The sequence below is a fragment of the Typopeltis vanoorti genome, chromosome 7, assembly GCF_054136105.1.
Source record: "Typopeltis vanoorti isolate ZY-2024b chromosome 7, IOZ_Tvanoo_1.0, whole genome shotgun sequence".
In the NCBI taxonomy this organism is placed as follows: Eukaryota; Metazoa; Arthropoda; class Arachnida; order Uropygi; family Thelyphonidae; genus Typopeltis; species Typopeltis vanoorti.
This window is the reverse complement of record NC_143555.1, coordinates 9544687-9571746: the sequence shown is the minus strand read 5'-3', so window position 1 is coordinate 9571746 and position 27060 is coordinate 9544687. Positions and strand designations below refer to the sequence as shown.

Here is a 27060-nt window from a genome sequence, read left to right as displayed (position 1 = left end):
TAAGAAGCTTGAATGGCAAAGAAATGGAACTAGCTGAGGAATTAGATAAGTACCAGATCGACGTAATAGGGGTGACTGAAACAAAAAAGACAAACTGGAGATCTTTTTTAGCAATAAATACAAAATGTTATATTCAGGCAATGACAATCAAGGAAAAGAAGGAGTAGCCATAGTATTCAACACTAAATATGAGGCTAATCTTCTTGAATGGCAGACAGTCTCAAGTAGAATGATATGGGCAAATATCATTCTACTACATAATTCAGAGGGTGAAAGAGATGATAATAGTGGCAGGAACGAATGATTTGAAATAGGACAAAATGGAAATGATAGAGGATGTGAGGGAGTTGTTTGAGGTAGCAAAAGAGAAGAGTGAGAGAGTTAGGATGGTGAGTATCTTACCGTGGTATGACAGTGAAGTGTTTAGAAGGAGGGCCATAATTGCCAATGACTTTATGCGTGGGTTATGCATGGAGAGTGGTGTGGAATTTGTGGATGTGTGGAATGAGTTCGATAGGCGAAAGGACTTATATAAGATGGATGGGTTACATTTGAATGGAGTTGGTGTACGGAGACTTGAAAGAGTGTTGATGAATGATGTGGAAGTGGATGTACAGACTCAGGGAAACTAGATTTATTAAGAGGGGGGAGTAGATATGCAGACTTTTGGGGGGGCAGTTAAGTGTATGAATGAGTATATTACTCCCGGACGAGTACGACGGACAACAAATCAGAATGGGATAATTAGTATAAGGAATCAAAGTAGGGATGGGACAAATGGGCTTCTGCGATTCATGTACACTAATGCCAGGAGTATTAGGAACAAGAAGGAAGAGTTTTTGGCCATGGTTGGCACTTCCAGGCCACAGGTTGTCGGTATTAGTGAAACATGGCTGACAGAAGATGATAAAGCTAGTGGGATTGAATGCGATGGGTATAGCGTGTTCAGGAGTGACAGGGTGAATAAAAAGGGGGGAGGAGTGTTATTGATGATAGCTGATGAGCTTCAGCCAAGGAGTATAGAAGTTGAACTGCAGGATGGGGAAAAAAGCACATTTGAGGCTGTTTGGTGTGAGATACAATCTAGCAGAACAAAATATACAATTGGGTGCTGCTATAGACCGGGTGATGGAGTGGATGGTGGGAATAGTATGCATAAGCAAATAGAAGAAATGAATGGAAGGAGGGTAATTATTATGGGTGATTTCAATTATGGTAACATTGACTGGAAAGAGGAGAGGGCACATGGGAGGAAGGAATTGGATTTTATGCAGTTATTAAGGGACAACTATCTACGGCAACATGTATTGGAAAATACCAGGGGGCAGAGAGTGCTGGACCTAGTAATTGCAACTGAGAATGTAGCTGTAACGAACATGACCATGTTGCCACCAATTGGTGAGAGTGACCATAAGGTCATGACTTGGGAGGTGGCTAAAGGAGTCGAATTTACAATTAAGACAGGGTATATGTGGAATTACCGGGCTGGTAAGTATGACAAGCTTAGGTGTGTGCTTGGCTCAATGCCATGGCATGTAAAACTGCAAGGGCTGGATGTTGATGGTGCATGGGAGGTGGTTAAGAACTGTTTGCAGGAGGCAATGGTTGACTGTATACCAAGAGTCCGAATAATAAATCAGGTAGGGGTTAAATGGATGAATAACACTATTAAGCTTGAGCTGCAAAAAAAGAAACAATTGTGGAGGGAATTTAAGGAGAAGGGTGACCATCAGGTGCATGAACAGTATAAAGCTCAGGCCAGGATGGTAACAAGGGTGGTAAGAAAAGCAAAAGCAGATTACGAAAGGAAATTGGCCATGCAGGCTAAAGAGAATCCCAAACAGTTTTTTCAATATGTTGCAAGTAAAAGGAAAAATGCTCATGGTAGAATGATCTTAAAAAATGCTGAGGGTAGGGAGGTAACTGAATCAGTCGATGTTGTGGAATTACTGAGCGAGCACTTTGCAAGAGTATATCATCCAGGTGGTGGCTTTGCGGAAATGGAGGAACCAACAGCTTATACTGGAATTGTGATGAATGAAGTAGAGGTAACTAGTCTATTACAGAACCTCAATGTCAATACATCTGTGGGATTGGATGGTATACCAGCTCGTGTCGTACGTGAAACGGCCAAAGAATTGTCAGTGCCCTTGACCATTATGTTTAATTTGAGCCTCAGGACTGGGTCAGTCCCAAGGGGGTGGAAAGAGGGGAAAGTAGTTCCACTGCACAAAGGTGGTTCCAAGGCTGCTGTTGAAAATTACCGGCCAATCAGCATAACAGGAATCATTATCAAGGTCTTAGAGAAAATAGTCAAGAGGAAAATACAAGATTGGATAGAAGAAAATGGGATACTGTATCGGGGACAGCATGGTTTTGTGAAGGGTAGGTCATGCCTCAGTAACTTGCTCACGTATTATAACACAGTGACGGCTGAACTGGATAAGGGTAATGGGTTTACAGTGATTCTGCTGGACCTTGCTAAGGCCTTTGACAGGATACCACATGGAATTCTAATCAGAAAATTGCAGCATATGGGAATGGACATAGGGTTGGTGAGATGGATAGGAGGGTGGTTGACGGAAAGATATCAGAGAGTGGTTTACTCAGGAGTAGAGCCCACAAGACGGCCTGTGACTAGTGGTGTACCACAAGGATCTGTTCTTGGACCACTGCTGTTTAATTTGTTCATAAATGATATAGGAAAGGATCTGAGAGGAACAGTTCATTTGTTTGCGGATGATGCGAAGTTGGGTAGGGCAATAGTGAATGCAGATGACGTCAAAATTTTGCAGGATGATTTGGATAGATTGGAGGTCTGGGCTAGGGAGAATGGATGTCAATTTAATGTGGCAAAATGTAAGGTTATGCATTTTGGGGTGAAAAGATGGGAGGCAGTTTACTGCATTGGTGGAACCGTGCTCCAGGAAATTGATGAGGCACGAGATTTAGGAGTGTTGGTGGATAAGGAATTGAAATTTAGGGGACACATTGCAAAAGTGGCCAAATCAGCTCATCAAATCACTTGGTTGCTGAAGAATACGTTGACAAGCAGAGACAAGCAGGTTATTGTTCCTCTGTATCGAGCCTTGATAAGACCTCATCTCGACTACTGTGCTCAGATTTGGTCACCTAGGTTTCTTCTTGATGGGGAGGAGGTGGAGAGGATCCAGAGGCGAGTGACCAAGATGATAGCAGGTCTGTGGAATGAACCGTATGAGAACAGGTTGAGGATTTGTGGGTTGCAAAAATTGGTTGATAGGCGGAGGAGGGGAGATATGATTGAGACATTCAAATTACTGAAGGGTTTCTATAAAATTAATTCAGAAGATATTTTTGAGAACAGGGCAGGTTGTGGGAGGACTAGGGGACATCCATGGAAACTGGGCAAAAGTGTGGTTGGTAAAGGTGTTAGAGCTGGGTTCTTTAATTTTAGAGTAGTGAATGAGTGGAATGCGCTCCCTGAGTCTGTGGTGGATGCTGTGACAGTGAATGAGTTTAAGGCGAGGTATGATAGATACTGTATGAATGTCGAATAGTTGTGATGAAAATGATTTGGGGCCTCCCTCGATGAGTCTAATGACTCGCTGGAGTTGCCCGTAATAATAATAATAATATCAGAATGGGGAACAGGAATTTGTGCCTATGGTCCCACAGAAGATTCTACTAAGATAAAAGTGGAGGAATTGTTTGAGGCTTTAGAGAAAGCAACTGACACAATGAAAAAGGGAAAGTTGGTCCTTGTTGTGGATCTAAATAGCAGAGTAGGAAATGATTGTCAGACATACAAAAATATTTTGGAAAATTTGGAGAAAAGAGGAAAGCTAATAATAATGGCAAATACCTGTTGGATTTCTGCTCAGGACATGGACTGGTTATTACTAATACCATGTTCCAACATAAAAATGTGCACAAATTCACATGGAGAGAAGAGGCAAGGAATAAGAAAAGTCTCATTGACTATGTTATTGTTGATAGTGATGTTTTCTCCCTGGTGCAGGACACCAGAGTGTACAGAGGATTTGAAATTGCAAGTGATCACTATTTAGTTTTGAGCAGGATAAAATTGAATTTCATATTGAAAAGAATGACATGTAAGAAAGTTTTAAGGTGAATAAAAGTTGAGCAGCTCTCAGATGGGAACTGTAGACTAAAATATACAAAGATTATTGAAGAAAAAATGAAAGAGTTTGAGAACAGGAACCAAAACGTGGAGATTCAGTGGCAAGCCTTGAAGAAAAGCCTGATTGATTCAGCCAGAGGTGAGGTTGTCTGCAACAATAGAAAAATCAGAACTCCATGGTGGACACAGGAAGTTAAAGAGGCGGTGAAGGAAAAGATGAAAGCATATCAAAAGTTCCTGGCAAATAAATTAGCTTGTGCTCTTAGAGAATACAGAGACAAATGTAAGAAAGCTAAACACTTAGTAAAATTAGCTAAACAAAAGTCATTGGAGGACTTTGGCAAGAACATAGAAAATAAATATCAAGAAGGTGACAAAATATTCTGGAGGTTGTTGAAGAAGCTTAGAAATGGAGGAAAGAGTGCTGCAAAAGGAGTTAGGGATGATAAAGGTGACATGAGGGTTGCATGTAGGGGTGAATTTGAACTGTGCTGAAGAAAGTGAGTTTTTAATCGATGAATAGTCCTTTTTTTTTTACGTTTTTGAGTGCTAAATTGTTTCTCTGGAATACGAGTGTACTATAGTGGGTGTTTTTTAAAGTTAGATCTGTTGCGATATTTTGTATTTTGTTTACCGAGAAGACGGGGGGGGGGGGGCAGATGCATAACGGTGGAAGAGAAGATGAAGCTAAGTTTTCGTTGCTGCATTTAGTTTTATTTCATTTTATTTAGTGTACTTAATGTTTTGTTTTGCTTGTAATTGTTTACTTATTTAGTGTTTATTTATTTTTGATTTTGAATAATTAACGATTATGCTGGTAGTCCCTTGGCAGTAACGAATGATGGCGGATTCAGCTGCAGTCGCAAATGGCATGTCACCAAGTCCTCTGCCATTTGGCACTCTATTATAAGCAATATAATAAGGGAGTTTGTGGAATGCAGTATGTGCGGCATGTATGCGTCTCGGGAATTGGATGTCTGGCTTGTGAGAGAGAGGATGTGTGTGTGTGTGTTTAAAGTGCAGGCAGTGGGAGGAAATAAATGCAGCAGATATCTCAATAACCAACCTTGTTGCTCCAGGAACGGGAAATGAATACAGGAAGACGAGTAGTGTGATAGGAGAGAATGAAGAAAAAAATGTGAATGAGAAAATAATAGTTGATAGTGTAGAAGGTGTGAGTGACTGTGAAAGTTTAGATAGTTTTGTTTGGGAGAGTGAATTTCCAATTAGAGTGACTGACCTGCAGAGGTAGATAGAGGAGCTGAAATGTCTTGGGAGAAGTATGATAAGTATGAAAGATGGGATTAGAAGAATGAGATAAATGCAAGGCAAATCGGAATAGGGGAGAGAGAGAGTTTTGGGAATAATAGGAGAGGAGAGAAATTTGTGAATGATAAAAGAGGAGAGAATGGAATTGGATATGGAAAGAATGGAAACAAGAGAGAGAGGTATGGAAGTGCTAGAAGAGGAGAGACGGAATGAGAGAGAGAGGTTTGGGAATGCTAGAAGAGGAAAAAATGGAAACAGTAGGAGAGAGGGGTATGGGAATGCTAGGAGAGAATGGAAACAGTAGGAGAGAGGGATATGGGAATGCTAGAAGAGGAGAGAATGGAAACAGTAGGAGAGACGGAATGAGAGAGAGGTATGGGAGTGCTAGAGGAGGAGAGAATGGAAACAGTAGGAGAGATGGAATGAGAGAGAGAGGTATGGCAGTGCTTGAAGAGGAGAGAATGGAATGAGAGAGAGAGGTATGGCAGTGCTTGAAGAGGAGAGAATGGAATGAGAGAGAGGTATCGGAGTGCTAGAAGAGGAGAAAATGAAAACAATAGGAGAGAAGGAATGGTAAGAGGTATAATGTATGTGGACTCAATGATCCGTGGTGTTCAAGATAGAATGCATGAGGAGTGTTTGCCAGGAAGAACAATAGAAAGGTTTGCTTTGGCAGTTAAGAGAGGTGAAAGGATGGACGAGATGATTGTGATGGCGGGAACAAATGACTTGAGTGGTGGCATAAATAGAGCAGTGAGAGATATGAGATTCTTGCTTGGGGTTGTACGAAAGAAGACACAGAGAGGAAAGATAGTGTGTGTGTGTTGCCTAGGTATGATAAAGACATACTGAGCAGAAGAGCGGTAATATTGAATGACATAATAGCTAGAATGTGTGATAAGAGAGGACTGGAATATGTGGATGCTTGGAGTGCGTTTGAGGACAAAGAGGAATTGTATGCAAGAGACCACTTACATTTGAATGAGAGGAAGGACGTAGGCATCTGGAGAGATTGCTGTTCTGAAAAAATCAGTGTGTCTCAGGGAGGATGGTAGCAGGGGTGGCCTCTTGTGGGAATGGGTACTTGGGAGAAGGGGGACGACATCAGGTAACACTGAGCTCAGTGGAATCTAGAAGGGATAATGCTGGGTATAGAAACAACGGCATTTATATGTTATATACTAATGCCAGGAGTATCCGGAATAAGGGAATTGGTGGCGCAGATAGCATCAGCCTGGCCAAAAATTATTGGGATCAGTGAGACGTGATTGACAGAAGAGGATGTAATAACAGGAATAGAAATCACTGTGTACAGCATTTTTGAGGCTTGAGGCTCTATGAAAGAAGACACAGACAGGAAAGACAGCATGTGTGTTGCCCAGGTATGATAGTGACGAGCTGAGCAAGAGCAGTAATATTGAATAATACAATAGCTAGAATGTGTCAGAAGAGAGGATTGGAATATGTGGATGATTGGAGGGCATTTGAGGACAGAAAGGAAATGTATGTGAGAGGCCGCTTGCATTTGTATAAGGAAGGATATAGGCATATGGAGAGATTGCTGTTCTGAATGAGTCGGTGTGTCAATGAAGGGAAACTAGAATACTCAGGGGGGATGGTAGCAGGGTTGGCCTTTTATGGGAATGGGTACTTGGGAGAAGGGGGACGACATCAAGTAACATTGAGCCCAGTGGAGTCTAAAGGGAATAATGACAGGTATAGAAACTGGCATTATTATTCTTTATACTAATGCCAGGAGTATCCAGAATAAAGGAGAGGAATTGGTGACGCTGATAGCATCAGCCTGGCCAAAGATTATTGGAATCACTGAGACGCAGTTGACAGAAGAGGATATAATAACAGGAATAGAAGTCATTGTGTACAGCATTTTTCGGCAGGATAGGAAGTGAAAGCGTGGTGGTGGAGTACTGCTTATGATAAGTGACGACCTATGTCCTCTAAGTGTGGAGACTTTGGAAGGCAGTGACACACTAATGATTTTGAAAGCATATGGTGTGAGGTAGAGGTGGGCAAGACAGGATATTCAGTGAGGATGTTGCTACAGACCCAGGAGTACAGAGGGTGGGGACCAGGAAATGTTTGGACAGTAGATTTTGGCAAGTGCAAGAAGAATGATTGTTATGGGAGATTTTAACTACAGTAGTATACACTGAGGAGAGGAAGATGCATGTAGCAATAAGGGAATGGAATTTCTAGAATTCTTGAGGGACAAATGTCTTAGGCAACATGTAATAGAGGGAACAAGAGGTTCAAAAGTTTTAGATTTGGTTATAGCATCAGAAGAGTTGATAATAACTGAGATGACATCTCTCCCACCAGTTGGAGAGAGTGACCATATGGTTTTGACTTGGAAAATGAATAGACATGCAGGAGTTTCAAAGAGATGGGAACATATGTGTAATCATAAGGCAGGTGATTATAACAGTTTAAGACGTCAACTTGAGGAAGTTTCATGGAGGGAGGAATTGGAAGGCAGGGATATCATTAGTGCGTGGGAAATTATGAAAGAATATTTCTTAGCAGCAATGGCAAGTTGTATACTACGAGTGAACAAGAGGACACAATTTGGAGTAATTTGGATGACAAACAATATTAAACAGGAATTGCATGCAAAAAAGAGGTTGTGGAAGAGATATAAGGAGACAGGAGAAGAGAAGATGCATAAAGAGTATAAGATACAGGCCAGAAGAGTGACTAGTATGGTAAGGAAGACAAAACTGGAATATGAGAGGAGATTAGCCCTAAGATCCAAAGAAAATCCTAGAGAATTTTTGAGATATGTGGCCAGTAGGAGGAGAAATGACTGTGGAAGAATGATATTGTGGGATAAAAATGGGAATAGAGTGACTGATGCAGAGGAAATAGTGGAATTGTTCAATGAACACTTTATTGGAGTATTTCATCCTGGAGAAGTCAGTTTGATTACTAGAGGGATAGAGCAGGTTCGAGGTTTAGAGGTGCAGGAGGAGAGCGTGTGTTCCACATACTGAGTACTCTGGATGTCAGTAAAGCTGTGGGACTGAATGGTATTTCACCACGAGTTTTGAGATAATGTGCTAAGGAACTGACAGTGCCCTTGACCTGGCTTTTCAATGAAAGTCTGGCTGTGGGAAAGGTGCCCATGGAATAGAATAAAGGCAAGATAGTGCCATTGCATAAGGGCGGTAGCAGACTGGAAGTGTCTAATTATCGCCCAGTTTGTGTGTCATCAGTAGTTAGTGAGATCTTGGGGGGACCATATACAGCATTGAGCAGATGAGGGTAATGTTATCAGTCAGAGTCAACATGGATTTGTGAAGGGGTGCTCTTGTTTTAGCAATATGCTAGCCTTTTATGATAAAGTTACAAGAGCATTAGATGAGGGAAAGGCATATACTGCCATTTTTCTAGACTTAGCAAAGGCATTTGACAGGATGCCACATGATAAGCTGATATTCAAGTTGCAGCACATGGGTCCGGATGTTAGATTGGTCAACTGGATTCAGGATTGGCTGTCCGATAGGTATCAGAGAGTTGTGTATGGTGGAGCAGTTTCAAGGAAGCAGTGAGTTTCAAGTGGGGTTCCACAGGGCTCAGTATTGGGACCTATGTTGTTTAACCTTTATATCAATGACATTGCCCGTGGATTGCAAGGGGATATTCAGTTGTTTGCGGATGATGCAAGGCTGGGAAGAGTTATTAGTAATAGTGCAGATGTCGTTGCCCTGCTAGAGGATTTGAATAAGCTAGATAGATAGATAGGCAAATGAATGGGGGTGTCGGTTTAATGCAGCAAAATGTAAGCTCTTGAGGTTTGGGACACATCGATGGGAAGCTGCATACTCTATGGGAGGAGTTAAACTGGAGGAAGTAGGAGAGACAAGAAATCTGGGTTTGATGATTGATAGATACCTGAAATTTAGAGGACATATTGCAAAGGTAGTGAAGGTAACGCAGAGGATTCCTGCAGAGATAATATGGTTATCATTCCTTTGTATAAGTCTCTAATCAGACCACACTTAGACTATTGTTCTCCGATTTGGTCCCCAGAATTTGAAGTGGATAAATTAATTGTGGAAAGGGTACAAAGGCCGATAACAAAGATGGTGTCGAGACTGTACAATGATAGTTATGAGGCTCGGCTGTGGGAATGTGGACTGCAGAGTTTGGTGGATAGAGGACGGAGGGGTGATGTGATTGAGACTTTTAAACTGTTGAGAGGTGGTTACAAGGTTGACACTGGGTAGTTCTTTCACTTGGTTGAACAGCGGGAAGAAGTCATGACTAGGGGCCATCCCTGGTAGTTATGAAATGAAACTGTGAGAAAGAGGCTGAAGAGTGGTTTCTTTGCATGGAGAGTGATTGAACTATTGAATGCATTGCCTGATGGAGTGGTGAGAGCGAGAACGGGCAATGCATTTAAGGAGTTGTATGATAGGCTTTGTGTTTCCTAGGAGGGACCTCCCTCGATGAGTCTATAGACTTGCGTTTCTTAGAAAGGACCTCCCACGATGAGTCTTCTGACTCCATGGAGGCCTGAATAATAATAATAATAATAGACAATGGTATATATATATATATATATATTTAGCAAAAACGTTTGATAGACTGCCATATAACAAGCTGTTAAATAAATTGAAACAGATGGTATTGAATAACAGTATTCTGAGATGGATCAGTGACTGGCTGTTGGATAGGTATCAGAAAGTTATATATTGGAGTTCGTCGTCCGGTAGCATCATCTAGCAAGAGGGTTGCAGCAGATGAGCAGCTCTTCTCCATTTCTCTCTGTCTTTCGCTTCCATCATTCTTAAACCAGTCCATTCCACGATGTCATTAAACCACTCTCTAGTTGGGCTTCCACATCTTCTCTTCCCCTCAACTTTCCCTTGTAATATAGTTCTTGTCAGGTGTCCCGAAGAACCTCTCAGAAGATGTCCTGTAAGTCTAGTCTTTCTTTGCATAATATTCTTTAACAGTGTTCTTTCCATCCCAACTCGTCTTAAAACTTCTTGATTTGATATTCTTTCTGTATTGCTAATCTTTTCCATCTTTCTATAACACCATAATTCTAATGCATTAATTCTTTCCATATCTCTCTTTCTTAGTGTCCATGACTCACTTCCATAACTTGCAATACTCCAAACTGTTGCTTTAACTATTCCAATTCTAACGCCTAGTTTAGTGTTCTTGTTTATTAAAATTCTCTTCATTTCCATAAATGCCGATTTAGCTTTACCTATTCTATTTCTAATGTCCAACTCTGAAGTTCCTTTCTCTGAGATCCAGCTACCTAAATATTGAAATCTTTCCACGTCTTCTAAAATCTTTCCTCTACATCTTATTTTTACATTATCTCCTATTTTTCTACCCATTATCATTATCTTGGTCTTTTTTGTGTTAATTCTTAGTCCATACTCTTTACAAGAGTTTTCAATTCTTTGAATAATTTGTTGTAACCCATTTTCACTTTCTGCCATCACTACTACTACATCATCCGCATATCTTAAGTTATTAATGATTCTTCCGTTTATTTTTATTCCTTTTTCTACATCCTCAAGTGCCTCTCTAAACATTTGTTCACTATAAAAGTTAAACAATAATGGTGATAACTTGCATCCTTGCCTGACTCCTCTCTCCACCGGGAATTCTCCTGTTTCCTCTCCATTTACACATACTGACACTATTTGTGACCAATATATCTTTTTAAAATTTCCAAGTCATAAGAGTCAATATCAGTATTTTCTAGAATGTCAAAAAGCCTTTCATGTTTCACTGTATCAAATGCCTTTTCAAAATCTAGAAATCCCCAAAACAACTTTCCACCATGGTTTAGTGTTTTCTCCCCAATAATTCTTAGACATGTTATAGCCTCTCTAGTTCCTCTGTTGGTTTCTGAATCCAAACTGTTCCTCATTCATTTCTTTTTCTATTTTATTCCTAATTCTCTCTAAAATTATTTGCACCAGAATTTTTGCTGTGTGAGTTATAAGACTTATCGTTCTAAAATTGTTACAGTCTAAAACTCTCGTCTTTTTTGGAATGGGGATATATTGGAGTTCAGTATCTCAAAAGAGGAAGGTTACTAGTGGTGTGCTGCAGGAGTTAGTTTGGGGACCGTTGTTCTTCAATTTGTATAGCAATGATATTGGGATGGATTTGACTGGTGATATGCAGCTGTTTGCAGATGATGCAAAATTGGGGAGAGCAATGCAGATTGAAGCAGATGTTATGAACAGTTGGACTTGAATATATTTTATGACTGAGTAGGCGAGTGTAAGGTTTTTGAAAATTAGTTGGCAATGATAGGATGCAAAGTATACTCTTGGTCTTGAAAGGAGGTAGAGAAGATGAGAAATTTGGAAGTAGTGGTGGACAAGGACCTGAAATTCATGGGCCACATTGCACAAGTTGTGAAGTCGTCACATCAGATAACAGCAGTGATGTGGAGAATCCTGACATGCATAAATGACGAAGTTATGATGCCATTGTGTAAGGCATTGATCAGGCCTCATATGGATTATTCTGCACAGATTTGGTCATCGGGTTTTCATGGTAACGATAATATGTTTCAAAGGATCAGAGAAAGTTCACAAAGGTGGTCAGTTGCCTTATGGAATGTGGAGTATGAGGACAGATTGAGAGAATGTAAATTGGAAAGCCTCGTGAATAAGAAGAGGAGGGGGAATATGATTAAGACATTCATGTTGGTCAAGAATTGTTATCATCACATGGATGAACTTTTTTTTATAGAATGGGAGAAGGGGGGGGGGGTAGAACAAGAGGCCATCCCTGGAAACTGTATAAGGAGGGTGTGAGCAGAGGAGTGAGGAGTCAGTTCTTTACATGGGGCATGGTTGGTGAGTGGAATGCATTGTCTGAGTGTGTTGTGAATGTAGACACATTGAATCAGTTTTAGGTACGGTTGGATGAACTTTGTGTGCAATAGTGTGTGCCTTTATTATGATGAGTTTCTGATTCCATGGTCAGATGTTAATAATAATAATAAATTATATACACTAGCTAAACACACTAATACACACTCAGAGTTTAAACTCTGCACACTATATTAAAATTGTATTATACATTAAATATACCAAATTACATAGCAAATTCGATTAAAAATCAAATTATAATCTATCCTCTTTTCTATAGAGATTGGAATTTTATTTTGCACTTGGTTAGACTATAATAAATTTAATTTAATCCTTTATCCAAGTGTAAGCAAACAAAGTTTGCACCTGAAAATATCTCCAGGACTGAGGTCAGGTGGTACATCCCTTGGCAACTCGTAGCAAAGGTGGATCAAGCTCTCATCACTCCTTGTCTCAGTATCTCCCACAATGCAAAGCACATCTCCTGGCAGACATGTATACTGCTATGCATTAAGGGAAGGGCCACTACCCAGACCGGTTTCGACCTTTATTGAGGTCTCCTCAGTGGGAGGCAGACCCAGATTGGTGATACTAAGGCAGAAGCAGTGGAGTGGTCATATTTACCTATACAAGTTGCCAACCGGTGTACAACCGTATTATTAAATTACTCTGGATTTAGAGAAAGATATTGGAAGTTTATTTTGCACTTGGTTAGACTATAATAAATTTAGTTTAATCCTTTATTTAAGCAAAAAAAGTTTGCACCTGAAAATATCTCCAGGACTGAGATTAGGTGGGTACATTCCTTGGCAACTTGTAGCAAAGGTGGTCAAGCTCTCATTACTCCTTGTCTCAGTATCTCCCACAGTGCAAAGCACATGTATATTGCTATGCATTAAGGGAAGGGCCACTACTCAGACCGGTTTCGACCTTTATTGAGGTTGCCTTAGTATCATTACTCTGGGTCTGCCTCCCACTGACGAGACCTCAATAAAGGTCGATCTGGCCCTTCCCTTAATGCATAGCAGTATACATGTCCGCAAGGAGATGTGCTTTGCATTGTGGGAGATACTGAGATCTCCCACAATGACGAAAGCTTGATCAACCTTTGCTACGAGTCACCAAGGGATGTACCACCTGACCTCAGTCCTGGAGATATTTTCAGGCGCAAACTTTGTTTGCTTACACTTGGATAAAGGATTAAACTAAATTTATTATTTTCTATAGATGCTTTCAGAGAACCTTCTTCTGTGCACCTCCCAATAGAATCCCCAGTTAGGAGAACAGTAATTTTTATTGTTGAAAGATTTCTGATTTGTATAGGGTTTAATAGTTGTTCAGAGATAAAATAATAATAATTATTATTATTATTATTATTATGTGACACTTCCAGGGAGTCCAAGGACTCATCATGGGAGGGCACAGTACTCTACTTCACTAAATACTTCTCATCCTCTCCACTACTAATTAATTCTCCAACTACGACACTGCTTCCATCAATGGCATATATCACCCATCATCACCAACAACAGTATTTTTTGTCTGTAAATTGCGTGTGTTCTGAAGGCCTTGTCTGTAAGTAATGCCTGTAGTGTTCCAAGGACTGGTTATCTGGATATTAAGGCAAGAAATGTGATATGATATGAGTATGCTGATGGCAAAAAGAGATTGGAGATTAAAGTCTACATGAGAAATAAACTCATCTTCCCTACGCGTTGCGTTTGAATAAAAACTTGAGTTTAATATAACTAAAATCTACATTCGACCTTTATGTCAAGGCCATCTTCTGGAGCATACAACTATACACAGAAATATTACGGATCCTCTCCTTAATTAGCCATCCTGGAGTCTATTGCATCCGCTGCACCTGTAACTTACCGTACATTGGTGAAACAGGATGCAAGAAAGAACACATTAGACACATTAAATATAACCATTATGGAGAAGCAGGCCTCTCAGACCACACACTCAACACCTTACACCAAATCAACTGGAAAAGCACCCGCTCTTTACACTGCACAAAAACCTGGTACGAAAGGAAATTTAAAGAAGTCTGCGAAATTTTGATAAACCACCCAAATATCAACAACAAAGATGGCATGAAAATTCCAAGGATCTGGATGGTACACATTCCGCCTACCTAATATATAAGATCAGGCATAAGTCAGGACTCTAGCCAATCTTCAGCTAGTATTATTATTATTATTATTTTCGGGCTACTCCAGGGAATCCTTAGACTCATCAAGGGAGGCCCTGAACATCATGTCCACACAACTATACGACATTCTCACAGTATCTATCATACCTTGCCTTGAACTCGCTCACTGTCATAGCACCCACAACAGACTCTGGCAGCTTATTCCACTCATTTACCACTCTAAAAGTAAAAAACCCAGCTCTAACACCACTGCTAACCACACTCTTGCCCAGCTTCCATAGGTGTCCCCTAGTTCTCCCACCACCAGTCCTGATCTCAAAAATATCCTCTGAATTAATCTTATAGAATCCTTTTAGCAATTTGAATGTCTCAATCATATCTCCCCTTTTCTGCCTATCAACCAGTTTCTGCAACCCACAAATCTTCAACCTGTTCTCATATGGTTCATTCCATAGACCTGCTATCATCTTAGTCACTCGCCTCTGGATCCTCTCCACCTCCTCCCCATCAAGAAAGAACCGAGGTGACCAAATCTGGGCACAGTAGTCAAGATGAGGTCTTATCAAGGCTCGGTACAGAGGTACAATAACTTGCTTGTCTCTGCTCGTTAAGGTATTTTTCAACAACCAAGTGAGTTGATGAGCTGATTTAGCTACTTTTGCAATGTGCCCCCTAAACTTCATCTCCCTATCCACCAACACTCCCAAGTCCCTGGCCTCATCAATCTCTTGGAGTACAGTTCCACCAATGTGGTATACTGCTGCTAATCTTTTCACCCCAAAATGCATAACCTTACATTTTGTCACATTAAATTGACATCCATTCTCCTTAGCCCAGAACTCCAATCTATCTAAGTCATCCTGCAAGACTTTGACATCTTCTGCATTCACTATCGCCCTCCCCAACTTTGCATCATCAGCGAACAAATGAACTGTTCCACTTAGATCCTTCCCTATATCGTTAATGAACAGATTAAACAGCAGTGGTCCAAGAACAGAACCTTGCGGCACCCAACTAGTCACAGGCCGTCTTCTGGACTCCACTCCTGAATAAACCACTCTTTGATATCTTTCCATCAACCACCCACCTATCCATCTCACCAACCCTATATCCATTCCCATATGTTGTAGTTTACGGATTAGAATTCCATGTGATATCCTGTCAAACGCCTTTGCCAGGTCCAGCAGTATCACTGTAAACCTATTTCCCAGTTCAGCCGTCATCTTGTTATAAAACTTGAGCAAGTTACTCAGGCATGATCTACCCTTTACAAAGCCATGCTGTCCCCTGTACAGTATCTCATTTTCATCAATCCATCCTGTATTTTTCTCTTGACTACTTTCTCCAAGACCTTGACAACAACAACCCCTGATATGCTGATCGGTTGGTAATTTGCAACCATAGTCTTGGATCCTCCTTTATGCAGTGAAACTATTTTCCCCTCTTTCCTCACTTTGCTTACACTTTCTGCACATTCTCCCACCACTATCACTTTCAATCCAAACTCCAGCCTCATTCGGGAATGCATACATTCCACACACATCACATCGGACAAATTCTCTCACATTATAGTTTTTGAACAATGGCGTCGTATTTTTGGACGCCATTATCTTATGTCACATTGGCGCCATATTCAAATCTATGAAACGTATCGTTAAATACTAAATTAAATAACAGAATTTACACCAAAATCACACAGACACCACAAGCTACCAAAATTAGACAATATTACATTATGATTTTAACCTATATTCTAATTTTCATTCAGAATTATACTTAGCTTTCGGGAGCTCCCTGAAAACACGACCAACCGTCTGGCCCTCTAGCGGCCATGTATTAGAAACCATTCCATACCAACTGACTGGAATGTACATGATGTTAATATATGTATATAGATAGATACTTGTTGTTGTGCCCAATGTATTTCTACAACCAACAGATAACACTAATAATAGGACTCTAGCATTGATGTATAATTTTTTTTTTTTTTTTTTTTTTCACCAGAGGTCAGGCCAACAATTGTTGTAGCGGTTGGTCAGTGTCTTTAACAAACCATTTGATTGTAGTGTAGCTTGTTTTCTGTGTATAGTTGTATGCTCCAGATGATGACCTTGACATAAAGGTCGAAACGTCGAATGTAGATTTTAATTATATTAAACTAAAGTTTTTATTTAAACACGGTAGTTGTCTCCATAATTTTCAAAAATGCATTCGGATCACCGTGTAAGCTTAAAAGAAAGGATTCATCTTCCCTACATACATTGATGTTTTCAAAGACATGAAGGAGGGTTGAATTTTTTTTTTTTTTTTTTTTGCAAGAAATGATACAAATAAATTGCTATAATAAAATGTTGTACCACTTTGTAAACAGTTTAAATTACAGTTTACTACTAATATCTTTATTGATGTAAATGAACAACAAACATGAAATTTTGTATGTATGACAACTGTTGTATTTATCAGGTATTTCAGATAACTGGCCTAGAAATGGAGAAATAAAGTTTGAAGGAGTGATGTTGAAATATGACACTAGCATGGAGCCAGTATTAAAAAATATTACTCTGACCATTAAACCAGGGGAAAAGGTAAGATTATTTTCTGCATTACATAAATGAAACAGCTATATCAAAAGAACTTCTTGATAAAGATAATTTCTTGAAATAACAGTAAGTTATTAAAAGCTGTTGCGTACACTTTCTATTCATCTGTGCTTCTACCTCTCTAACACAGGTGGCACTATTGTAATAACACCTAAAGGCAAATCTGATTCATCTGGCATCATTCTTCTCTTCCAGCCAAGACAAATTACCTTCACCATATCTATCAGGAACAACAAACCTTCCTATGTCTTCTGCAAGAAAGATATTAGAACATTCTTAAAAGCCTGGCTGCCAAAAAAAACTCTGATCCTGATGTTCTGAATTGTAATTAAGAGGTGTGTTCCTGAACTAACACCTGTCTTTTGTCATCTCTACACCCTGTTATGCTCAACTGAAATTCATCCATAACATGGAACTACACCCATGTTCACATGCAAAATAATAATAATAAATAAATAAAATACTCTTCATCATCAATTAGTTCACTTCATTTGGAAAACTCTCAGATAATCAGTGGGTACCAGTACTGCTCAGAGTCCACAACTTATATCACCCACCTTTGTATATATGCCATGGAAAGGTTAGGAGAAACCTGTGCTTTTTGCTTTGAATATTTATGAGACATTTCATAAGGTCTGAGATAGATGACTAACTGTCATCTTGTGGTCTACCTTCCATCCTTTAATTGAGTTGCCAGTTTTCTTTCAGATCATTTGCTGCACATAATAGTGGATGTGGTTCTCTATTGAGATTTCACTACTAATTTCTGAAATCTGAAATTTCTGAAAAAATCTGAAAAGTTGACGTCTTAGACTATTATAATCACCTGCCTTATAATTCCACAAACGTTCCCGTCTCTTTGAGACTCCTGCATGTCTATTCATTTTCCAAGTCAAAACCATATGGTCACTCTCTCCAACTGGTGGGAAATGTTTTAAAAGAGATAGTCGGAGCCAGTAAAATTTATTCTTTCACAGTGTACAGTGGAGAAAAATATGCAATTGTAGTTAAAGATGGGGAAACAAGGGTAAACTATTACAGGGTTTTACTTTCAAAGTAGCACAGTAATTCCTGTAATGGTGGGAAGCCAGGTTAAGACAGCAAAAATCAAAAGATTTCCAATGGAATATATAGAGAACAGTAATGAAATTCTTATACAGACATTCTTGCAATGGGTTAAAATTAGTATCATACGAAAAGGTTTATCAGGTGAAGATCCAAACTGGATTTCTGGTGAGGTCACCTTCACAATGGATTTGAAAACATCTGTACCAAATTTTGTCAACATCAGTACAACCTGATTTATAGTAAACTATCCCAGAGTACAGAGGCAGTGCCTGCATTGTGGTTCATACAGTCACTTGTGTGGTAATTGCTCCAAATCTAAATGTTTCAACTGCATGGAGATCAGACATATCACTAATCAGTGTCTCAAACCCTGTCAGAAATGCTAAAGTTCCGATCAACACATTAACACCTCTCCTTTCAGAACTTTTGCTGAAAGAGTGGAAGCACCAGTAGAATCAATTAGAACACCATATGTATCAGAGAGGCATAAAGAAGAATTCCCAGATCTCCCAAATCAGTTTAGTGGTGCTTTTAAACAAACTACACTTGGTAAAATTTTATATAAATAATTTTAATTTTTTATTTATTTATTTTAATATTTATATTTTATATAAATATTAAAATAAATAAAAATAAAAGTAACTAAAACTAAAAGAAAAGAAGTGATAAAAAATGTAAAGATGGAGAAGGTTGTTGATCATCAAATGAAGCCCCTTCAGGCTCAGAAGAGTTTATGGACTATGAAGAACCATCAAATGCTAATAAGGGGAAAGCAAGAGATACAATCAAAGAAAAAATAATCAGTAATAAAGTTTACTGATTCAAAGTTTTCTCAGCACTGTTATCATCTACATGAAAAGAAAATAACTAGCTTCCAAATCAAGAATGATAGACATGAAATCGAAGTAATGGAAAAGAACTGGAAAAAACTGGAAAACAATTTACAAAAAAGCAGGCTACACAATTTGTCCTTCATAGATTGATGACATCATCAGGTTCATCCATAATCTAGAAGTTTAAAAAAGACAGAAGACTAAAAAAAGACTAAACAAAAACAAAGACTTACCAGTAACTCTTCACTTATCATATTATCTCATTTCTGCATTGCTTTATTAAATGTACGAGGATTCCACAGGCAAATTAAACAAGAAACTATATGTAAACGTATGCTATGCCATAATATCAGGTTTTTGTTTCTCCAAGAAACATACTTCTGCAGATATAAAGATGTAAAAACTTTATATCCACTTCTTTCTTATTGGAGCTTTGGAAGAGTTAACAGGGCTGGAGTAGGAGTTCTTATTCTTGTCTCCCCCCCTCCTCGGGTCATTCTGTAATATTCAAAGGGATGCAGAAGGGAGAATCCATCTAGATTTTGGATGAACCTGATGATGTCTTGAATCTATGAAGGAGAAATTTTGTAGCCTGCTTCTGAAATAGACTGGAAATACTCTGAATATGTAATAAGGTTTATAAATGTTTAATCTCTATCCAGTGGAACAGTTAGACGAAAATTCTTTCAGGAATTGGAGCCCTATTTATACAGTGTCCACTACATCATAGTAGCTGGAGACTGGAATTGTATTGAAAATCCCACATTAGACAAAATAGGAGGACATCCCAGGAGTGGAAAATTGGGATGTGCACAGTTAAAAACAGGTCTCGACAATCATGTAGAAAAGCTTATGTGTTCGTAGTACATGTTGTTTAATTTTAATGGTATATATCAGAACAGAATTATAGGTAAATAATAATTTATTGACTTATTGCTGATATTTCGCTGGTGTTATAACCAGCATCTTCAGATCACAAAAACACAGTTTGTCACAGCATGTGAGACTACAACAACATGGTGTAACAAAGGGACTAGTTTAACAAAATTGTAGCAACAACACAAAGACCGAAGTCTTAATTAGGTGCCCTCTATCTAAAAAAAAATATAAAAAAAAACTAATAAATAAAAATAAAAATGTAGCGACAACACAAAGACTAAAAGCCTTAAAAAAACAGAGAGAGAAAGCAGGTATTAGTTATGTCTTAAGATGACTGTCTCCCAAATCTTAGGCAAATTTATACAGCCATATTTATTGAAATTTTGGAATATGTTTCAAGGCTTCTGTTGCTTCTCAGAACAATCTCTCTGACTTGTAAAAGCTTCTGTGCAGTACTTTTGTTTTCTTCTAGTGATAGTGCCAGATGTATTTTTTATGTTCGCTGATGCAGATGTCCACAGATCTTCCTGTTTGACCATAGTAAGCTTGATCACACAAGCAGGGTACTTTATCACATCCAGAGTAGACTCCTGGATGTGATAAAGGAGGGATGCTATCCTTGTGTGAACGGATGAGAGTTGCTAATTTGACACACTGTTTGAATACAGTGCGTAGTTGATGTTTTTTGAGAATTCTAGATATCTTTTCTGATGTGCCTTTAATATATGGGATGGTGACTGTTTTGTTGTAGTTCTACATGGTGGATAGTGGGAGGGGTTTCTTAGGATCATTTAGTATTTTGTTTATCTTATGGAATCATAGCCATTGGCCAAGAAGGTGTGGCATAAGTGTGCCAATTCAGTAGCAAGAGCATTATCATTGGAACAGATTGCTCTCGCTCTGGGTTAGCATTTTTTAAGATACCATACTGTTGAGAAGGGTGATGGTGTGATTGTTTGTGTAAATATCTCCCTGTATGTGTTGGTTTTCTAAAGAATGAGAATGATAAGGAACCATTTGGAAGATGTGTGATTAGTGCATCCAGGAAGGGCAGACAGTTATTAACTTCCAGTTCCATTGTAAAGTGGATTTTTGGATATTGGCTATTTAAATGCGCTAAGAATGTATCCAATGTGCCTGGGCCATGTGGCCAAATAGCAAGCACATCGTCTACATAGCATAGCCAAAGTGTTGGTTTGAGAGTGGCTGTATTGATAGCTAGTTTTTTCAGGTGTTCTATGTAAAAATTGGCTGGGGGGGGGGGGGGGAGCCCATAGCTGTCCCATCTAATTGTTTGTATATTTTTGAAAACATACAAAAATCTGTTTGAAGACAATAATACTATTGGACATTATAACTCTTGGAACATAAATGGCTTTCCTGTTCATATCCGAGACAGGCTTGACAGACCTATTAAAGCATATGAAGCTACCACAGTATAAAGAATGCCAGACAAGAAAATCCTCAGGACCTGATGGTCTAAGGATAGCTCTTTACCATGAGGTCTGTGATTTTATTCTTCCCATTCTGGTTATACCTTTTAATTCCTTTCTCTCGTCAGAACACATACCAAGTGAATTTGCAGCAAGCCATGCCATCCTAATTCCAAAACCTAATAGGGATCACCCCTTTATCAGCAGCTGGAGACCTATTTCTCTATCTAACACTGACTATAAGATCCTGGAGTTCCAGGCCGAGCAGTAGACTTTAATCTGTTTCTGCTGAGTTAATACAAAAAAGCAGCCAATGGCAGTACTATCACAAGACCTTACTCAAGCATTTGATAACGTTTGGCATACCTTTCTGTTCCACATTCTCCAGCAAATTGGTGTGGATAAAATGTTGCTATCTGTTATTAAAGGAGCCTATGCTGCCAATTCAATTACCAGCTCCTAGTTAATGGGTTCCTGTCAGATCCAGTCAAAATTCAAAAAGGAGTCAAGCAAGGTTGCCCTTTAGTCCATTGCATTTTGCATTGGTTCTTGAACCTTTCTTACAGGAAGTCGGCAATTCACATGCTGTGCGAGAAATAATAGTTCCTTCAACTATGAAGTAAAATAAGGTATTAGCATATGCTGATAAAGTAGTGGACATTTCCAAAATACTAAGAAGTTGATATTTCCGATAACTCACTTCCTTTCTTGGAAACACTGGTCACACATCTTTCCTGAGGCAGTCTATCCTTCACTGTCTACTGCAAGCCTGCACATATCAGCTAATGTATACATGCTAACTCTTATCACCACCTTTCGCAAAAAATTGAAGTCATTAACACCCTCAGAAACAGAGCTATAACAATTTGCTCTAATGAACAAGATTGTAAGCAAGAATTACAAATTATTAGCAATGCATTTATTAATAATGACCCAAGCAAAAATACTATCAGTAAAGTTCTTCATAAAATTTCATCAAAAAATACATATAATATAGATTACAGTAAAACCATAGCTATCCCATACATTAAAGGGCTATCAGAAAAAAATAAGTAGAATTCTACACCAATACGTAGCAGTGAATTTGAGCTGTGCAGAAGAAAGTGATTTTTAATCGGTGAATAGTCCGTTTTTGAGTGCAAAATTGTTTCTCTGAATACGAGTGTACTTCAGTGGTTGTTTTTTGGAAGTTAGTTGCTGTTGCGATATAATAAATTTTGGTTACCGTCGGAATCGAATGCATAATGGTGGAAGACAAAACGAAGCTAAGTTTTCATTACTGTATTTAGTTATATTTCATTTTATTTAATTATATTTAGTGTACTTAAATGTTTTTTTGCTTGTAATTGTTTCTACTTTTTTTTTCTTATTTATTTAACAGAATTTATTAATTGAATAATTATTAAAGATTACGCTACTCGGCAGTAAGGAATGATGGTGATTCAGCTGCAGTCGCAAGGGGCGTATCGCCAAGTCCTCCGCCATTTAAGAACTCTATTATAAGCAATATCATAAGGGGCTTTGTGGCATGCAGTACTTGTGGCATGTATGCGTCTCGGGAATTGGATATGTGGCTTGTGAAAGAGAGCAGAGAGCGTATGTGTGCAAAATGCAGGCAGTTGGAGGAAATAAGTGCATTAGAAATATCGATATCTGACCTTGTTGCTCCAGGAGCGGGGATTGAATGTAGGAAGACAAGTAGTGTGATAGGAGAGAATGAAAAAATATATATATGAATGAGAAAATAATAGTTGATAGTGTGGAAGGTATGAGTGGCTGTGAAAGTTTAGGAGATGGCTTTGTTTGGGAGAGTCAATTTAGATTAAGAGTGACTGACCTGCAGAGGGAGATAGATGAGCTGAAAGAGGAGGTGGAATGACTTGTGAATGAGAGCAGAAGTATGAAAGATAAGATTAGGAGAATGGAAGAGATAAATGCAAGGCGAATCAGAGTAGGGGATAGAGAGAATTTAGGGAGTATGAGTGAGAGGTATGGGGGTGCTAGAAGAGGAGAGAATGGAAACAGTAGAAGAGAGGGAATGAGAGAGAGGTATGCTAGCAGACGAGAGGATGGAAACAGTAGGAGAGACGGAATGAGAGAGAGAGATATGGAAGTGCTAGAAGAGGAGAGAATGGAAATGGTAGAAGAGATGGAATGAGAGAGAGGTATGGGAATGCTAGAAGACAAGAGGATGAAAACAGTAGGAGAGATAGAATGAGAGAGGCATATGGAAGTGCTAGAAGTGGAGAAAATGGAAACAGTAGGAGAGAGAGAATGAGAGAGATGTATGGAAGTGCTAGAAGAGGAGAGAATGGAAACAGTAGGAGAGAGAGGTATGGGAATGCTAGAAGAGAGAATAGCAGTAGAGGAGAGGGAATGAGAGAGACCTATGGGAATGAAAGAAGAGGAGAGAATGGAAACAATAGGAGAGAGGAAATGGTAAGAGGTATAATGTATGGCGACTCAATGATCCGTGGTGTTCAAGATAGGATGCGTGAGGAGTGTTTGCCAAGAGGAACAATAGAAAGGGTGGCTATGGCAATTAAGAGAGGTGAAAGGGTGGATGAGATGATTGTGATGGTAGGAACGAATGACTTGAGTGGTAGTGTAAGTCGGGCAGCGAGAGATATGAGATTTTTGCTTGAGGCTGTACGGAAGAAGACAGAGAGAGGAAAAATAGTGTGCATGTTGCCTAGGTATGATAGTGATGAGCTGAGCAGAAGAGTGGTGATATTCAATGGCATAAAAGCAAGAATGTGTGACGAGAGGACTGGTATATATGGATGCTTGGAGTGTGTTTGAGGAAAGAGAGGAATTGTATGCGAGAGACCGTTTACATTTGAATGAGGAAGGACGTAGGCATCTGGAGTGATTGCTGTTCTGAACGAGTCAGTGTGTCCCAGGGAGGATGATAGCAGGGGTGGTCTCTTGTGGGAATGGATACTTGGGAGAAGGGAGACGATGTCAGGTAATGCTGAGCTCAGTGGAATCTAGAAGGGATAATGCTGGGAATAGAAACAATGGCATTTATATGCTTTATATTAATTCCAGGAGTATCTGGAATAAGGAAGAGGATTTGGTGGCGCAGATAGCATCAGCCTGGCCAAAAATTATTGTGATCACTGAGACGTGGTTAACAGAAGGGGATATAACAACAGGAATAGAAGTCGCTGGGTATAGCATTTTTCGTCGGGATAGGAGGGGAAAGCGTGATGGTGGGGTACTGCTTATGATAAGTGATGACCTATGTCCTTGAAGAGAGGAGGCTTTGGAAGGAAGTGAGACAAACGATTTTGAGAGCGTATGGTGTGATGTAGAGGTAGGCAAGACAGGATATTTAGTGGGGTGTTGCTACAGACCCAGGAGCACAGAGGATGGGGACCAGGAGATGTTTAGACAGCTAAGTTTGGCAAGTGCAAGAAGAATAATTGTTGTGGGACATTTTAACTACAGTAGTATAAATTGGAGAGAGGAAGATGCATGTAGCAATAGGGGAATGGAATTTCTAGAATTCTTGAGGGACAAATGTCTTAGGCAACATGTAACGGAGGGAACAAGAGGTTCAAAAATTTTGGATTTGGTTATAGCATCAAAAGAGTTGATAATAACTGAGTTGACATCTCTCCCACCAGTTGGAGAGAGTGACCATATGGTTTTGACTTGGAAAATGAATAGACATGCAGGAGTATCAAAGAGACGGGAACTTATGTGGAATTATAAAGCAGGTGATTATAATAGTCTTAGACGTCAACTTGAGGAATTTTCATGGAGGGAGGAATTGGAAGGCCAGGATATCATTAGTGCATGGGAAATTGTGAAAGAATATTTGTTAGCAGCAATGGTAAGTTGTATACCACGAGTGAAAAAGAGAACACAATTTGGAGTAAAGTGGATGACAAACAATATTAAACAGGAATTGCATGGGAAAAAGAGGCGATGGAAGAGATATAAGGAGACAGGTGAAGAGAAGATGCATGAAGAATATAAGACACAGGCCAGAAGAGTGACTAGTGTGGTAAGGAAAGCGAAACTGGAATATGTGAGGATACTGGCCCTAAGATCCAAAGAAAATGCTAAGGAATTTTTTAGCTATGTGGCCAGCAGAAGGAGAAATGACTGTGGAAGAATGATATTGTGGGATAAAAATGGGAATAGAGTGATTGATGCAGAGGACATAGTGGAATTGTTCAATGAACACTTTATTGGGGTATTTCATCCTAGATGAGTCAGTTTTGATGCTAGAGGGATAGAGCTGGTTCAAGGTTTAGAAGTACAGGAGGAGGAGAGTGTTTTTCAGATACTGAGTACTCTGGATGTCAGTAAAGCTGTGGGACTGGATGGTATTTCACCAAGAGTTTTGAGAGAATGTGCTAGGGAACTGACAGTGCCTTTAACCTGGCTTTTTAATGAAAGTCTGGCTTCGGCAAAGGTGCCCAGGGAATGGAAGGAAGGTAAGATAGTGCCATTGCATAACGGTGGTAACAGACTGGAGGTGTCTAATTATAGGCCAGTCTGTGTGTCATCAGTAGTTGTTAAGATCTTGGAAAGTAGTGAGGGACCGTATACAGCATTGGGCAGATGAGGGTAATGTTATCTGTGAGAGTCAACATGGATTTGTGAAAGGGTGCTCTTGTTTTAGCAATATGCTAACCTTTTATAATAAAGTTACAAGAACATTAGATGATGGAAAGGCATATACTGCAATTTTCTTAGACTTAGCAAAGGCATTTGACAGGGTGCCACATGATAAGCTGATATTTAAGTTGCAGCACATGTGTCTGGATGTCAGATTGGTCAACTGGATTCAGGATTGGCTTTCTGATACCTATCAGAGAGTGTACGGTGGAGCAGTTTCAAGGATGCAGAGGGTTACAAGTGGGATTCCACAGGGCTCAGTACTAGGACCTATATTGTTTAACCTTTATGTCAATGACATTGCCAGTGGATTGCAAGGGGATATTCAGTTGTTTGCAGATGATGCGAAGCTGGGAAGGATTATTAGTAATAGTGCAGATGTGGTATCCCTGCAAGAGGATTTAAAAAAGCTAGATAGATGGGCAAATCAATGGGGGTGTCAGTTTAATGAAGCAAAATGTAATGTCTTGAGGTTTTGGAAACATCGATGGGATGCTGCATACTCTATGGGAGGAGTTATACTGGAGGAAGTAGGGGAGACAAGAGATCTGGGGTCGATGAGTGATAGAAAGCTAAAATTTAGGGGACACATTGCAAAGGTGGTGAAGGTAACACAGAGGATTGCTGCAATTATGAGAAGGACACTGACCTGCAGAGATAAAAGGGTTATCATTCCGTTGTATAAGTCTCTGATCAGACCACACTTGGACTTTTGTTCTCAGATTTGGTCTCCAGGATTTGAAGGGGATAAATTAACTGTGGAAAGGATACAAAGATGGATGACAAAGATGGTTTCAGGACTGTACAATGATAGTTATGAGGATTGGCTGAGGGAATGTGGACTGCAGAGTTTGGTGGATAGAAGAATGAGAGGTGATATGATTGTGACTTTTAAACTGTTGAGAGGTGGTTACAGGGTTGACACTGGGGAGTTCTTTCGCTTGGTTGAACAGCGGGAAGGATTGATGACAAGAGGCCATCCCTGGAAGTTACGAAAGGAAACTGTGAGCAAGAGGGTAAGGAGTGGTTTCTTTGTGTGGAGGGTGGTTGAACCGTGGAATGCATTGCCTGATGTAGTGGTGGGAGCGAGAATGGTCAATGAGTTTAAAGAGTGGTATGATAGACTTTGTGTTTCTTAGGGGAACTCCCCTCGATAAGTCTTGACAGACTTTATGTTCTTAGGAAGG

General features: G+C 39.5%; 1 protein-coding gene across 3 annotated transcripts in view; it reads left to right on the top strand.

Moving 5' to 3' along the window:
- The window catches only part of LOC150104479 (ATP-binding cassette sub-family C member 8-like), an 822612-nt gene that overhangs the window by 671534 nt on the left and 124018 nt on the right, over positions 1-27060 (top strand). For 2 of the 3 annotated variants that reach the window (XM_090395657.1, XM_090395658.1), the window contains exon 28: positions 16889-17010. In XM_090395657.1, the coding sequence (XP_090251783.1) occupies positions 16889-17010 (122 nt within the window). The remainder of the gene's footprint in view (positions 1-16888; positions 17011-27060) is intronic. The other variant, XM_090395659.1, reaches the window with a different exon arrangement.